Source organism: Acinonyx jubatus, chromosome C2 (genome assembly GCF_027475565.1).
Source record: "Acinonyx jubatus isolate Ajub_Pintada_27869175 chromosome C2, VMU_Ajub_asm_v1.0, whole genome shotgun sequence".
In the NCBI taxonomy this organism is placed as follows: domain Eukaryota; kingdom Metazoa; phylum Chordata; class Mammalia; order Carnivora; family Felidae; genus Acinonyx; species Acinonyx jubatus.
The window spans coordinates 129,882,565-129,899,866 of NC_069384.1; the positions used below are offsets into that span (position 1 = coordinate 129,882,565).

A 17,302-nucleotide genomic window follows, 5' to 3' on the forward strand; every position below is an offset into this window, starting at 1 on the left:
AAAGAGGAAATAAATAGAAAATAGAAGAATGAAGGAGAAAAATCAACAAAAGCAAAGGTTCTTTGGAAAGATGAAAACTAACTTCTACAGTAACTAATATAAAAAAGAGAGAGGACTCAAATTACTAAAATTAGGAATGAAAGAGGAGACATTACTACTGATGTGACAATAAAAGGAATTATGAATGGAATACTGTGAATAATTGTATGTCAACAAATTTGATAACCTAGATGAAATGGATAAATTCCTAGAGAGACACAAGCTGCCAAAAATGACTTAAGAAATAAGAAATAGAAAATCTGTGGGAATGCAAGCTGGTGCAGCCACTCTGGAAAACAGTATGGAAGTTCCTCAAAAAACTAAAATAGAACTACCCTACGACCCAGCAATTGCACTACTAGGCATTTATCCACGGGATACAGGTGTGCTGTTTCACAGGGACATATGCACCCCCATGTATATAGCAGCACTATCAACAATAGCCAAAGTATGGAAAGAGCCCAAGTGTCCATCAACGATGAATGGATAAAGATGTGGTGTGTGTGTGTGTGTGTGTGTGTGTATGTGTGTGTGTATGTATATATATATATATATGTATGTGTATATATATATATATATATATATATATATATATATATATATATAATGAAGTATTACTCAGTAATCAAAAATAATGAAATCTTGCCATCTGCAACAACATGGGTGGAACTGGAGGGTATTATGCTAAGTGAAATGAGTCAGAGAAAGACAAAAATCATATGACTTCACTCATATGAGGACTTTAAGAGACAAAACAGATGAACATAAGGGAAAGGAAACACAAATAATATAAAACAGGGAGGGAGACAAAACAGAAGAGACTCATAAATATGGAGAACAAATTGAGAGTTACTGGAGGGGCTGTGGGAGGGGAGATGGACTAAATGGGTAAGGGGCACTAAGGAATCTACTCCTGAAATCATTGTTGCACTATATGCTAACTAATTTGGATGTAAATTTAAAAAATAAATAAAACAAGTTAAAAAAAAAGAAATAGAAAATCTGAATAGACTTATAATAAAATATTTAGTTATTTAAAAAAAAATTCCCACAAAGAAAAGCCCAGGAGGATACAGTTTCATAGTGAATTCTACCAAACACTTAATGAAATAACACCCATCTTTCAAAAACTCTTCCAAAAAACAGATGAGGGAACATTTGCTAACTCATTCGATAAGGCCAGTACTATCCTCATGCCATAACCAGACAATTACGTCACAAGAAAACAACAGACCAAGACCCATAGTTAATAGAAGCATAAAAATGCTAAACTAAATACTAGTAAACTGAATCCAGCATATTAAAATGATTATATAACATGACTAAGTTCAGCGTATCCCAAGACTGCAAGCCTTGTGCAACCTACAAAAATCAATTTAGGAATATATCCTATTAATAGAACAAAGGATGAAGATGTCGATCATCTTAACAGAAAGCATTTGACAAAATCTAACCCCCTTTTATGATTAAAAACAATTCAACAAACTTACAGATGACCACAGCTGACATCAAACTTAATGGTGAAAGACTGAAAGCTTTCTGCTTAAGATGAGGAACCAAATAAGGATGTCTGTTCTTGCCACTTCCATCCAGCACCATACTGGAGCTTTTAGAGCAATTCGAAAAGGAAAAGAAATGAAAGGCATACAGATTGGAAAGGAAAAAGTAAAACTATCTGGATTTGCGGACAGCATAATCTTGTTTATAGACCATCTTAAGCAATAAAAAGAAAAACTTAATAGAACAAATGAGTTCAGCAAAGTTGCAAAATACAAGATGATGCTGTATTTGTATATGCAAAAACCAACTGCATTTCTTTGTGCTAACAATGATTGATCCAAAGGTGAAATTAAGAAAAGAATTCCATTTACAATAGCATCAAAAAGAATGGGAATAAATTTATCAAAAAAGTACTGAAAACTATAGTATACTGAAGACCATAAAACATCACTGAAAGAAATTATAGAAGATCTAAATAAATGGAAAGACAGCCTATGTTCATTTAATGGAATAATGGGATACTTAACATTATTTAGCAATCCTCCTCAAATTGATCTACAGATTCAATGCAATCCCTGTGAAATTTTCAGTTGTCTTTTTTTTTACTTTTTGCAGAAATTGACACCCTGATTTTAAAATTCATAAAGTAATGCAGATGATTTAAATAGCCAAAATACTCTTGAAAGAACCAAGTTGGAAAACTCAGACTTGGAGATTTGCTACAAAGCTACATTAGTCAGGATAGTATTACATAAAGGTAAATATAAAAATCAGTGGAACAGAACTGACCTGCAAAAATACATTTATGATCATTGTTTTTTGTCAAGGATGCCAGGACAGTTCTATGGAGGAAAGAATAGCATGAACAGATGGTTCTGGTTATCCATATGCAAAAGGATGAATTTCCGTGAATTTTTCAAAAGGGATCATAGACCTAAATATAAGAGCTAACCTGTAAAATGTATGCATGTAACTATTCATGACCTTCGATTAGGCAGGAGTTTCTAAAAAATGACTTCAAAAGCACAAGTGACCAAAATAAAAAAAAAGAGACTTCATCAAAATTACAAACATTTGTGCTTCAAAGGACACTGTCAAGAAAGTAAAAGACAAACCACAGAATGAGAGAAATACTTGTAAATATAAATACAGAGAATATACAAAGAACTCTTTTAACTCAACAATAAAAGGACAATTAAAAAATAAAGGATTCAAATAGATGTTTCTCCAAATAGGACCCATATGTATACAGAAAGCTGCTCCACATGATTAGTCACTAGGGAAATGCAAAGCAGAACCACAGTGAGATGCCACTTCACACCCTCTAGAAGGGCTATAATCAAAGACAATAACAAGTGCTAGAGAGGATGTGGAGAAATTGGTACCTTCATACATTTTGGTAGGAATGTAAAATGGTGAGGTAACTGTGGAAATCAGTTTGACAGTTCCTCAAATGTTAAACATAGAGTTACCTAATGACCCCTCAATTCCACTCGTAGGCATAAACCCAAGACAGTTGAAAACACTTGTTCACATGAAAATTTGAACATACATGTTTGCAGCAGCATTATTCATAATGGCCAAAAAGTGCAAGCCACAATGTCTATAAGCTGTTGAATGGATAAACAAATGTGGCGTATCCATACAATGGAGTGTTATTTAGCCATAAAGAGGAATGAAATGCTGGCACATGCCACAACATGGATAACCTTGCAAAAACATTATGCTAAGGGAAAGAAGCCTGATCCACAGGTCAGCGAGTGTATTGTATGATTCGACTTAAATGAAATTTTGGCAAATTTAGGCAAATCCACAGAGACAGAAAGATTAGTACAGACCTTCCTCAGTTTATGATGGGGTCATGTTCTGATAAAGCCATCATAACTTGAAAATATCATAAGTCAAAAATGCATTCAATATACCTAACCTGCCAAACATCATAGCCTCGCATACCTTAAATGTGCTTAGAATTAGAACACTTACATTAGCCTACATATGGCAAAATCATTTTAACATAAAGCCTATTTGATAATACCGTGTTGAATAATCTCATGTAATTTATTGAATACTGAAAGACCAACAGAACGGTTGTAGGGGTTCATAATGGTTGTAAGTGTATCAGGTCTTTTTTAATGTTTGTTTATTTTGAGGTGGAGAGGGGCAGAGAGAGAGGAGAGAGAGAATCCCAAGCAGGATTAGTGTCATCATCGCAGAGCCCAATGCAGGGCTCGATCCCATGAACCATGAGACCATGAGCTGAGCTGAAATCAAGAGTCAGATGCTCAACTGACTGAGCCACCCAGGTGCCCGAGTATATTGGTTTTTTTATCCTCATGGTCACCTGGCAGCCTGGGAGTTGTGGCTTTCCTGCCACTGGTCAGCATCATGAGAAAATCGTACTGCATGTCACTAGCAAGAAAAAGATCAAATTCAAAGTTGGAAGTATGGTTTCAACTGAATGCTTGTTGATTTCACACCATCATAAAGTAAAAAAATTGTAAGTCACGGATGGTTTACAGTTGCCAGGAGCTGGGGTATAGAGGATGGGGAATGACTGCTGATACGTATGGGGTTTTTTGGGGATTAGATAATGGTAACAGTTATAAAACTTAGTGACTATACTGTCAGTCTTAAAAGAGTGAATTTTATGATAGGTAAATTATATCTCAGTATCAAAAAAGAGGGAGAGAGAGCAAGCAAGCAAGCAAATGCAAGAGACTGAGTAATGCTGGAATTTTTTTCTCTCCCAGCTAGTCCTTGGCTCTCTTTACTCATTTACCATACCAGTTGGGGTCCTGTAGGCACTATGTTTGAGAAGTATGTCCAGACATTTATGTGGAAATGTTTATAGCAGCATTATTCATAGTAGGTAAAAGGCAGAAACAACACAAATGTTCATCAGCAGATAATGGATACACAAAATGTGGTATTCCATACAACGGAATAATAGTTGGCTGTAAAAAGGAATGGGTGAACCTTGAAAACACTATGTTAAGTGAAAGAAGCCAGATACGAAAGGCCATGTAATATAGGACTACATTCATATGGAATCTCCAGAATAGGCAAACCCATAGCAAATTTAAGCAAATTTAAGCAAATTTGTTTCCAGGGGCTGGTGGGAGAGGAAAATGAGGAGTGAATGCTGATGGGTGTGACGTGGATTTCCTTAGGAATGATGAAAATGTTGCAGAATTAGATACTGATCATCTGCAGAATTCTGTTAATATATTGAAAATCACTGAATTATTTCCTTTCAAATATTATACTTTATGGTATTTTCTCACAACAAAGCTGTGAATAAGTGAACTAGAGATTAATAAAAAAATACAACATATTCCATATTTATTTAAGAAGCAAATATGAATATATTGTAGTATGCATAGAAAAAAACCCTTTAAAAGGATATATAACAAAAGGTTAGTAGTGCCTCTCTCTGAGTGGTAAAATTACAAATGTTTTTACTTTTCTGTATTCTTTTTTGTATTTTAAAAAAAAATTTGAGAGAGAGAAAAAAAAGTGTGGGGAAGGGGCAGAGAAATGGAGAAAGAATCCTAAGCAGGCTCCGCACTGTCAGCGCAGAGCCTGATGCGGGGCTCGATCTCATGAATCGTGAGATCATGACCTGCACCGAAACCAAGAGTTGGACGCTTTACTGACGGAGCCACCCAGGTGCCTCTTTTCTGTATTTTAATAATTTTTTTGTAATATGTATTAGCTTGTATTATAAAATGAAATAAACAGAAAAGACAGAGATGAATACATTTGATGAATTAGGGGCTTGTGATCTTTTAGGAGTATGGCCCCTTAGAGGTAGGTATATGTGCCTTATGAAGCGGGTACTGAGGTACTGAAGGAAGGAATTGGTGATAGTGGGAAACACCCTGTGTAAATGATGTATTCAAGAAGTTTGGCAGTGAATTTGAGAAAGGAGAGTAGACAGCTTGAGAGGTCAGCACGTGTGTGGGAGAAACTGAATATTACAATACTTTACATTTATGAGTGTTTTATGATTTATATATTATTTGAGCTTCACTGTGTTCCAAGTAGAAAAGATAGGGCAGTCCTGTTTTGTGGATGAGTAAACTGAGACACAGAGCAGGCAAGTGGCGTGACCAAGTCATATGGGTAGTAAATAGAGGAATTCAGGTCTTTGATCCCAAAGCCATTTCCTGCTGTGTCAGGCTGCATCCTAGGAATTGCAGAATTACTGAAGGGTGCAATAATAGGGCTTAAGGTATTGCAAGAGTGGCAGGAGAACTAGATGAGGACAGTCAAGTATGGGAGCTCCAGAGTGAGAGGAGGAGGGGCGGGCCTTATGTGATAGGAGGGAAGTGTGTGGGGATGGCCATTTAAAAATATGAGAAGAAAAGGTGATTTTGTGCCAGTGTTTTTGAGAGGGATTCTTCAGTTATGAGAGCAAGGAGGTGAAACAGACCTCAAAGTAGTACTTTCGTTGGCTGATAGCCATGTGGATATTTATTTAATATCAGCATTAATAAATGCTCTTGTGGCCCTTGCAGAAATGTAATCTGTTTTCTTTTGTGCAGATCTATTCTTACATATAGCCGAGTTGGAGGCCGTGTCAAGACACTTACATTCTGCCAGGGGTCCCACTACTTAGCCATTGCGTCTGACAATGGTGCCGTCCAGCTTCTTGCAATTGAGGCTTCTAAGCTGCCAAAGTCTCCTAAGATTCAACCTCTGCAAAGCAGGTATCGATCTTTTGTGTTTTTTTAAACTGCATTTAGTGCACTAGGGTAATTTAACCCTACCTTGCCAGTGTAGTTTGGATCAACTGAGGACCTATTAGATAGTACTACCTTTTTTTTTAAGCACATGAAATAAATAAAACTGTGTTTCCAGCCCAAATCTGTCACATGTAGTTAATTTCAGAAAAACGGTGTCTGCATATTTTACTTTCTGTCAAAAGGTCAGAAGGCAACTTTGAACTTGCGGCTCATCCCAGGCTGGAATCTGTTTGAATAACCTAATTATTGGCTACATCTTCTGTTTCAACTATGAAAAGCACAAGTCTGGCTGGCTGATTTTTAGAATGTGAATGTTCTTCATCAAAGAAAACGCAAACGTTGTCAGCATCTTTACTTGGCATTAAATTGTCTGATGTTGATGGGAAATGGAGTGCTGCTTTTAGTCAGATGACTTGCTTATCATTTGAAAACAAAATACTGGCTGGTTTTACTTAAGAATTTCCTCACTTCTTACAAATTGTAGTTGCCCACAGATTAAACACATACAAGGTAAGAGATTTTAAAGATAAAGCAGCAGGGACAGCTGGAGCCAGCTTGCAGGGGTAGGGAACAAGGCCTGGAGGAGGTGAGACCAGATGTGAGTTAGCCAGCCAAAGCAGGGTGGTTGAGAAGGGCATGGCAGGCAGAGGAGGTGGATCTCACAGGAAGAAAGCAGAATGAGCGGGTTCTTACAGGTAAGTGGATTGTAAGGTATGGCCATTGGGTAGCTGAAGAAGAAAAGGATGTACGTTGGATCATCTAGGACTTTATTGTTTTATTGTTTGCTTATAATTTTGTTTTGCCTTTGCACTTAAAAATGTGTATTTTTAACACATTCACCGAACAGATGTGGGCAGCTTTCGTCTAGGACATATTATATATTGTCTTTAACAAACAACCACCTGCCAGTTTTCTTTAAAATTGTTTCAGCAGAGGATGGCTGTACAGCAGTGTACCTATTGAGATCCATGTAAATTAACAAAGAGCTGTTGGCAGATTGTGTTGTGTGATGACTGTGCTGGCAGGACACACAGACATGCGCGCTCCTTCCACAGGTGCCACTCAGCCCACAGCACTTTTCACTGTGAATGTTACTGTCTTAACCCTAAGCAAACATGGCCGACACAGATTGGGAGACTGTGCCAGAATGTTTAGATTTCAGTCTGCCTGGCAGCAGTTGCTCCAAAGAAACCTAGCCATGAATCTTTTTTTTTTCCCCCCTTCGGTTTGCTTCATTCAGTCAGATCTGTTGTCATGGCTTTTAATAATTAGGATTTATAGCACCTTTTCACATTTTATTTGGCATTTGGACTTTTCATCATCCCTCCAGGGGAAGTATTGTCAGTATTAGAATGTTTAAGTTGTTTATCTAAGACACAGAGGTCAGCAAACTGTAGCCTGCAGTATGGCCCATAGCTAAGAATACTTTTTGCATTTTCAAAAGAGTGTAAAAAAAAAAATGAATATGCAGTAGAGATATGTGACTTGCGAAGCCTAAAATATTTACTATTTGGCTCATTCCAGAAAATGTTTGCTGACTCCCGATCCAAGAGATAAAACTAAAATTGTGTATGCTGCAAAAGCCTGATATGTACCGATCAGGGAGGCTGGCCAGTGTGTTTATTATATTCTTTTTAGCTTAAAAATGCCTCAGCTTGAAAAAATAGATACACCCATATAATGGAACAGTACATAAAAAAAAATAAAAAGGAATTTGATATTATCAGTAATGAAAGGAATAAATTATGGAATCATGCAACAACCAATGCATCCTAAATCCTTTTTGCTAATGAAAGAAGTCAGACCCAAAAGGCTATTTTTTGTATGTTTCCAACTTTTTGTGATATTCTGGAAACCATAAAATTATAGGGAAGAAATGAGATTAGTAGTAGTCACAGGTTGGAAATGGGGTAGGAGCTGACTACAAAGGGGCCTGCACAAGATAATTTTTGGCCTGTGGACTTGTTCTCTGTGGTTCTGTGGTAGAAGGTACATGGCTATGCATTTGTCATTATGCACAGAACTCTGTATCACAAAGAGTGAATTTTATTGTATGTAAGTTATAAAAAAAAAAATCAACCCGATATAGGAGGAAAGGTAGAATGCTGTCTATGATAAATCAATCTCATTGTATACAGATGAATCCTATAGTCATAGTGAAGACTGTGGGCAATAAAGGAGCCAACCTATTATCTTTGGAAAAAGTGGTTCAGTTGGATACTGCAAGGCTAATGATCGAAGGAACTGAACTCAGACACTGTGTTCTAGTTGGCTTTCACAGGAGTGTGTTTTATCAATTCCAAACCTACTTAGTTGTATACTAAGGTTATAAATAAGAAAAGGGAGATGGCTAGAATGAACTCTGGTGCTGGATAGATATCAATCTGGATTCAGTGTGAGTATGAACTCAGGATATATGTATATGCATGTGTGTGTGTGTGTTTGTATACATATGTACACATACACATAAAAAGATATAGAAGTACACATATGCATGTTGGTATGAGGTATAGTATACATATTAAGAGACTGGAGCAGGGACACGTCCCCATAGCAGTGAGCACTTAGCACGAAGACCTTGGTTTTTAAATACTATTTTTCCATAAAAGGAACCAGGGTTCCTTGCAGAACTGGTTGCCCAGGGCTGGGGCAGTGAATACGCAGGATGAATCTTGTGCTGCCAGAAAGTTAGGAATTGGTTCAAAAAAGCACATTGAAAGGGCATTGGGACCAACCTGAGAGAGTTTCCCGTGGCCAGAGTTGGAACAACTTGAGCAACAAAACAGATAACAATAATATTGGGTTACAGCTCACAGGATAAAATAAATGTGTATGAGCCCATACTGATAATAAATAAGTAAATAAATAATGGGAAAGAAGTGACAGTTCTTTATAGAAAAATTCTAATGAATAAGTATGGAAGGAATGAGGGACATAGTCACCATTAGAACACCATAGATATGGTCTATCAATGGATCCTAAAATGTGTGGACAAAATTTTAAGCAGAAACAGGATTTTTACACTGTCTCAGAAGTATTTTTTTTAAAGATTGAGTAGTTATAGATGGAAAATAATTCTACGGTGGAGAATCCTGGCAGATAGTACCTTAGTGAAACGATCAAGATACTATTCATTAACTAATTAATGTCAGGTACTTGCTCATACGTGCACTGAGAAGGATGTTATTTCATGGTCTTCTTCCCAATAAGGTGTAAACTGAGTCTGTTTGTGAGAACACATGAGGCAAACTCAAATGGAGGGACATTCTATAAGATAACCTATAGTCTTCAAAAATATCAGAATCATGAAAGATAAAGACTGAAGGTCAGATTGAAAAAGACATGACAACTCAATGCCATGTGGTATCTTGTTTTGGATCCCAGAACAGTAAAAGGACACAAGTGGAAACTAATAAAAATCCGAATATGTTCTGTATCTTTACTAGTATTGTACTAAGATTAATTTCTTAGTTTTGATAAATGTTCTGTGGTTATGTAAGGTGTTAACACGAGGGGAAAATGGGTGAAGGATACAGAGGAATTTTCTGTACTATTTTTGCAACTCTTCTGTAAGTCCGAAGTTATTTTTAAAAATGCCTCGGGGCGCCTGGGTGGCTCAGTCGTTTGAGCGTCTGATCTGGGCTCAGGTCATGATCTCACAGTCCGTGAGTTCGAGCTCCGCATCGGGCCTTGTGCTGACAGCTCAGGGCCTGGAGCCCACTTTGGATTCTGTGTCTCCCATTCTCTCTGCCCCTACCCTGCTCATGTTCTGTCTCTGTCTCAAAAATATACATTAAAAAATGCCTCAGGCATCATTGGCTTGATGGATCGGAGTTATTTCTTGACTATGCTTAGAATAAATTCATCTTAAATGGAGGCCGGTGTTATGTTTTCAGTGACTGGAAAAGTTTTTGCCTTTTGCTTTGTGTATTTCTTTAGAATGCTAGACCAGAAGGATGATGGCTGTGTCGTGGATATGCATCACTTCAACTCTGGGGCACAGTCTGTTCTGGCCTATGCCACTGTGAATGGCTCTCTCGTTGGTTGGGACCTCCGGTCTTCAAGCAATGCATGGACTCTGAAGCACGATCTGAAGTCAGGCCTCATCACTTCCTTTGCTGTGGACATCCACCAGTGTTGGCTCTGCATTGGTGAGCTGACTTTGAAGTCATTGACTGGGTTGTGAATGCCACTAAGGTCTGGAATTGCCTTCTTGTGAAAGTTTTTTCCTTTTTCCGCACTGGTAATTTTTTCCCATCTCCTTTTTTGAATGATTATTATGTTATAATCTCTTGAAATTTAATTTTTTTTCATTAAAAATCAGATTTGAAAGAGTGATAGCAGTATCTCAACGCATGCACATTTCCTTTTTCTCTTTGTTCTTAAATGAGCCTCTTTACTTTATAATCGTTATAGTGATCAGATTTGCTGGCATTCTGTCATCCTGCCAGGGAAGCAGCAGGCTTGGTTCATGCATGAGAGCATTTGAGTTCGGTCAGACTCGGTTTCAAACTCCAGTAACCCCAGGCAAGCCGCACAACTCTCTGAGTTTCAGGAGCCTCATCTTCAAATAGGGCTAATCCGTTCAAGGGCTGCTTTGAGGATTTAATGAGGTAAAAGCTTCCATCACGGGCCTGGTACTGGAGAAGAGCTAAGCACTGGTTTCTTGCTTTATTATTCCTCTTTGCCCTCCTTTTCTCGGAGGTGAAGGTGTACCATGTGATCTTGCTGACTGCTTTTCTCTGTTTTAGTTTCACGTTTTGCCCCCATAGGGCTTTGAACCTGCCCCTTGAAAATGTATCACATCTTATTTTCTCCCACTTGGCACTCTTTCTGAAGAATTATAATCTGTTGTCCTTGAATTTTGGTTTCTAGATTCCCTGAATGACATTAGGACATTGTTAAGTATATGCCCTCTCCTTCTTTATATATAGTATATATGGAATACATTGTGTTTGCCTTTTGTGTGAGTAAACTGCACAGGTGCAGGAGGATGTGACGCCAGACCCACAAAAGTAGATATGAAACTGCGCAAATTAGTAAATGGCAGTGATGGCTCTCAGGTACCCTGATCAGCTTTGAGCCAACACAACCTGTGGCTGTTGGAGCCATTGTCCTGGAGTGGGGCAGGGTGACTGAGGGACCCTGTCGTCCTGCGTCTTTTTCCGATCCCAGTATCTCTGCTAGAATTGGAGACCAGTCCAAGACGACGCTGTGTGCCTCTGTCGGGAGCAGCTGTTGAGTGTCAGCGTTGGCATTATTCTTTTGGGATGGGGGGGGGCTTCTCTGTGGGGTTGGTCATGGGCAGATGTGCAGGTACTGACCACCCCAGTGTCTGCTGTGATTGGATACCCATACCTGGTTCCAGAATGTTTTGGAGACAAGGGCACGGGGAAATGATTGAAATGTGTTGACAGCTACAGAGCTGCAGCCACTGTGGGGTTGGTTAAGTGGTCACTGAATGCCAGTAAAACATCTTCGGTGATTTAAGGCATTCTGCACGTTTTGACCTATCAAATTCAGTTTATGTATTCTCTAGACCTTTGGTTTTTTTGTGCGTGCCTTTGGCAATTAATACCAGTGTAATAATCATTCATTTTCAGCTTACGTTTAGTAGCATTGTGATGAGCACTTCATATCTGTATTTAACAACTAGGAAGTGCTGTTTGATACCAGGGAGATAGCTTGACAGATAGATGGGAAGAATGAATAAAATACATTCACACAAAGCTAATGCTATTTGTTGTTTGTATAAATGCAGCTTGATGTACTTTAAGCATTAGACGGTAATCTTTTTGACTTTTTTTTCCCTTTAAGGTACAAGCAGTGGTACCATGGCTTGCTGGGACATGAGGTTCCAGTTGCCAATTTCCAGCCACTGTCACCCCTTCAGGGCTCGAATCAGACGCCTCTCAATGCACCCTCTGTATCAGTCCTGGGTGATTGCAGGTAAAGTGGAGAGGGCTGGCTTTGAGGTGTTGGGGGATTTTTAAAGAAAGTACATAATACCCTGCTGCGACGACTCATGTTCTCAGAGTTTTAATGTTATGTATGAACCAAATGCTTGATTCTGTTTTGTTCTGATTATGGAATTTCCCACCACTGCTATCTCACTGTCATTTCTTATTTATTATCTTTAAAAATGACCTCATTAATCACCACCGTCACCTACTGTCTGCCACTGTTTCCCCTCTCATTTGTTTTCTTTCTCCCATATTTTTGTTAATATTTTGCCACCACCTTCCTAGAAATCTAAGTTAGAAACCTGGACTCATCCTTGTCTGTTGCCAATTCTTGTTGATGTGTTTCTTGCCAGCTTCCCTTCCCTGTCCTTACCAGGCATTCTCCTAGTAAGAACTGGAGATAAAACATGTGAAGCACACAGCCTGGCACACATGTAGTGCTTGATAAATAGTAGCTCTTTATGCTTACGCCTTCTCCTTGGTCGTCTTGCATGCAGGCTTTCCCCGGTCCCTTCTCGTACATGTAGTCCGACTCATATACTGCTGCCGTTGGTGGCCATTACTCTGCTCGCCTCTTACCTGACACATTGGTCAGTTGATAGTTTCCTCTTTCTGAAATAGTTCCCTTACCTGACTTCAGGGACATCACTTTGATTCCACCTTATCTTCCTTCCGACTTTTAAATCGTGCCCTACCTCACCCACCTTAGGGCTCAGTCTTTGGTCCTTAACCCTTCTACACTGATCTCGTCCCATGCTTTAAATACCACATTTCTTCAGATTTTTATAGCTACTTAAAATGTTCAGAATCTGACCACTTTTTGCTGTTTCCATCACAGTCTCTCTCATCCCAGCCACCATAACCTCTTGTCCCTATTAATGCAGTATCCTTGTAACTCCCTGCTTTAATCCTTACTTCTTCAAGACTGTTCTTTCTGCTACTCAGTACCTTCCCATTCCAGGCTACAGCCAGACTCCTCATGGGGATCTGCCCCTGCTACCTCTCTGACCTTCTTTATTGGTCAGGGTTCCAGCAGGAATCAGATGGCATACCCAGCGTAGGATGATTTGAGGATTTATCTTCAGAGGAACTGTTGATGAATGTGTGGGTGTAGGGACATCATAAAAGCACAATGAAATAGGGCTAGTACCAGCAGGAGGGGAGGGGATGGTTACTGGAGTTTGGAAAGAAGATGAATAGAGAAGGCCACCGTGAGAGGAGCAGGGATTTTGATGTTGGAGTTTGGAAAGAAGATGAATAGAGAAGGCCACCTTGAGAGGAGCAGGGATTTTGATGGGAGCGACACAACCAGCCTGAGCTGGGACATGCATCTATCTATCCCTTTGGTCTCCTGCTGGGGCTTCCATAGGCCTGTATTTGTTTCCTACGACCATTTTGTTCTTATGTGTAATAAATTACCACAAAGTTGGTAGCTTAAAACAATACACATTTGTTCTACAACCGTTCCAGAGGCCAGAAGTTTGAAATGAGTTTTGCTAAGCCGAGTCCAAGTTGGCAGCAGGGTCACATTACCTCTGCAGGACCCAGGGGAGATTCCCTTTCTTTTCCTGCTTCTGGAGCTGCTTGCCTTGGCTTGTGGCCCCTTCTTCCATCTTCAGAGCCACCACTGTAGCACCTTGCTCCATTGTCCTGTTGCCTTCTGCTGTCAAGCCTGCCTCCTTCTTACGACACTGTGATTGTATGCAGGGCTCCCCTGGATAATCCAGGAAAATCCCATCTCAAGGCCCTTAATCATCTCTGCAATGTCACTTTACCGTATAATGTAACATTCACAGTCTCCGGAGATGAGGATGTACTTATTTTAGGGGCTGTTAGTTTACCACAGGCCAAACCCACGTAGAAGCCCGAGGGCAAAGGAGCCTGTCCATGTGGCACACACGGGTCAGCCTGGCAGCGGGGAGTGGAACGTGCCAGCCCTACGGGCCTTTTCCTCCTCCCCCAGGCCCAGTCGGCCCCAGCCACATGGGCTTTCGGGCTTTCTCCTCGAACTGGACACATTCCTGATGCAGGGCCTTGCACTTTCTTGGTTTATTGCCCCCATTAGAATGTAAGTTCTATAAAATGGTATTTTTTCCATTGTTTGCCTCATTTTCCTCAGCATGTAGGCCAGCGACTAGCTCAATAGTAAGTATTTTTGCTTCAGTAAATATTAATGAAGGAATGAAGCCTGAGGTATTATCACTCGCCCTGCTCAAAATAATGTCTTTCTCAGGCTTGCTGTTGCCTTTTTCTATAATCTTCCCCTGCCTTCATTTCCCACTCCTCCCTGTCACCGATTTGCTTCAGTCACACTGATTACTCATTTTCCCAGATGCCCAGAAATTGGAATGAGCAAAAACAAAACATTCTTTCTGCCTGAAATGACTTACCTGTATGCCACTCGTATCTGCTCAGCTTTACTTTTCTTTCAGTCCCAGAGGAAACCTCTCCACGAGTGACACTGATGCTTACCCACTGGATGGGATCTTTTCCTTTCCTTGAGTTCAGGTGGAATTTTGCAGTTGTTTTTGCTCTCATTGTCTATACATTTTTCCTCTGCTTCTAGACTGTAGGTTTCTTGAGGGTAGAATCTTTACGATTCACCTTTCTACCCCACAATTCTTTTCACTTGCTGTATGCCAGTAAATATTTATTAGTAGTTTATTAAAGAACATCTTTTTTTGCACTCCAGTCTGGTGACAGGGTCACAGTGTTATTTAAAAGTAGTCGTAGTGAGCATTTTTTGCAGGATGAGAAAAAATGGAAATAGGCACAGGCTGAGTCGGATTATCTACCAAGATGTGAAAGCTCTCAGAGCCGGCTTGTGGTGTGAGTAACCGTTCTGGCCTGTGCTTTCCTTAGCCGTGCAGGGCAACAATGAGGTGTCCATGTGGGACATGGAGACTGGCGACAGAAGATTCATGCTCTGGGCCTGCAATGCACCACCACTCTCTGAGTCACAGGTTTGTCTCCGGTTTTCATTAGGCCAATCGAATTTCCCACATTACAAGCATTTTCAGACACTCTACCCAACCTGGTATCTGTTGGGCTTTTGGGTTGTGTTTTAAATTATATCGAGGCTTTCCAATGTCTGGGTGTTTTGGTTGCTAGTACCAAGAGGTTTGTGATGTGTCTGTGGAAGCCCGGTAAAAACCTGGGTTAACTGGAACATGACCATCTCACATACACTTTTAACTGTCATGCTACCACCATGGGTGCTTCACTGGGACAAAAGGTGCGAGAGGTTCATTTCTCCTTTGGTTGGAGTCCTTCTCCCAAATAGGCAGTTTTCAGAGGCTGAACAGGTTTTGCCTCTTTATTCAGAATGATACAAAGCCAATGCACTTACAGAAGATATGCATAAATGGTCTCTCATTTCTTCAGTTAATCAGGTGCCCAGCAGCCACTGTCACTCGACTTGTTACTAGAAATGACACCATCTATGGAATACACTGCTATCTTTGATTTGATTCCTGTTTCTTTCTTTTAAGCCTGTTCCTCACAGTGTCCATGGTATCTATTGTAGTCCTGCAGATGGAAATCCCATCCTACTAACGGCTGGCTCAGACATGAAAATAAGGTACAGTATCTGATAAGTGTACATAGTTAGGTATCCTTTAAAAGGAGAAGGATAATAAAATGTGGATGGATACTGTGGTTAATACTAGGGTGCTTATTCTAGATACTTGCAATGTTGTCATGTTTAACATCCTCCATATCTTGCACAGATAGCTTAATACTTCATTTGTACCTAATTTTAGTCTATGCTAGGAAAATCTCTTTTCCTAAGGCAAAAGAAAATAAGTTATGCATTGATGAGTGTAAGCTAATGACCATTACTTCCTCCCTCCATCCTGAGATTATCAGCACTTACTTCCTCTTCCCTAGGTTTTGGGACTTGGCTTACCCAGAGCGGTCCTACATTGTTGCCGGAGGTACTAGTTCCTCGTCTGTGTCCTACTCTAGGAAAATAATTGAAGGCACTGAAGTCGTCCAGGTACAAGCAGTCTTGTTTTCTCTCAATTTCTATAGGCACACAAACGACTTTGGCCAAGAGTGGCAGTATTTAAGAAGAACATTTATTTTTGGGCTTTTCTGTGATTTTTAAATTAACTTTTATTAAGGTAAATAAACATATAAAGGGCACACACATAAGTACCTAGCTCGAAGCAAGCACTTTATACGCTTGCTCAGTCCTTACAACAATTTATAAGGAAGTACCTTTATTAGAAAGTTCAGCACCATGAAGTAACTTGTCTGAGATCATCCAAGTAGTAGGCAGCAAGGCTGGGGATTCAGACCTGGCTGTCGGAACTCCAAATCTTGTGTTCTTGAGTTGGGTAAAAACTTCAAAGGAGGTAACATACCTGAAAGTGCCTGGGTCCTAGAAGGTGCTCAGTAAATGAATGAAAGCTTCCTTTATGACAGATACATATTTACATCCACCCCTCTATTATATACTTTCTTTTTTCTTTTGATGGTGGCAAAAGGTAATATGCACAGATTATTGATTGGCCTCTTTGTAAGCCACTACTCATGGGAAACAGAAGGTCATTTGGACTCTCTTTACTCCTTGTCTTTGTGAAGGGAGGACTACCTCACAGGAAGTTTTAGCTTTAAAGACAACCACCACCTGTCTCAGAAGAACAATATTCATAACAGGTACAGTGTGGTACAGGCTTTTAACTTCTGGCTTTCTCCTTGACTTTTAACCATGAAACAGGAGATTCAGAATAAGCAGAAGATGGGACCAAGTGATGACACCCCTCGGAGGGGCCCAGAGTCTCTGCCTGTGGGACACCACGATATCATCACGGACATCGCCACCTTCCAGACAACACAGGGCTTCATTGTAACTGCTTCTAGAGATGGAATTGTTAAGGTGTGGAAATGAAAACTTAGTGGCCCGTATAATTTGTAATAAAGTTATAAGTTTACTGTAACTTGAGAGCAAAGGTATTTTTAGAGGACAGAAGTGAGATTCAGTTCTTTCATTTTCAAAATTATGCCTCTATATAATACTGTCTCATGATTAAACAGATCCCATCCAAG

The 17,302-nt window shown here is 39.8% G+C and overlaps 1 protein-coding gene across 1 annotated transcript in view; it reads left to right on the forward strand.

Moving 5' to 3' along the window:
* The window catches only part of PIK3R4 (phosphoinositide-3-kinase regulatory subunit 4), a 73,045-nt gene extending 55,852 nt beyond the window's left edge, over window positions 1–17,193 (forward strand). Inside the window, exons 14-20 of the mRNA XM_015068474.3 lie at window positions 6,087–6,251; window positions 10,227–10,438; window positions 12,105–12,236; window positions 15,113–15,213; window positions 15,742–15,830; window positions 16,139–16,247; window positions 16,974–17,193. Coding sequence (XP_014923960.1) covers window positions 6,087–6,251; window positions 10,227–10,438; window positions 12,105–12,236; window positions 15,113–15,213; window positions 15,742–15,830; window positions 16,139–16,247; window positions 16,974–17,144 — 979 coding nt within the window. The 3' untranslated portion in view covers window positions 17,145–17,193. The remainder of the gene's footprint in view (window positions 1–6,086; window positions 6,252–10,226; window positions 10,439–12,104; window positions 12,237–15,112; window positions 15,214–15,741; window positions 15,831–16,138; window positions 16,248–16,973) is intronic.
* The last annotated feature ends 109 nt before the right edge of the window (window positions 17,194–17,302 follow it).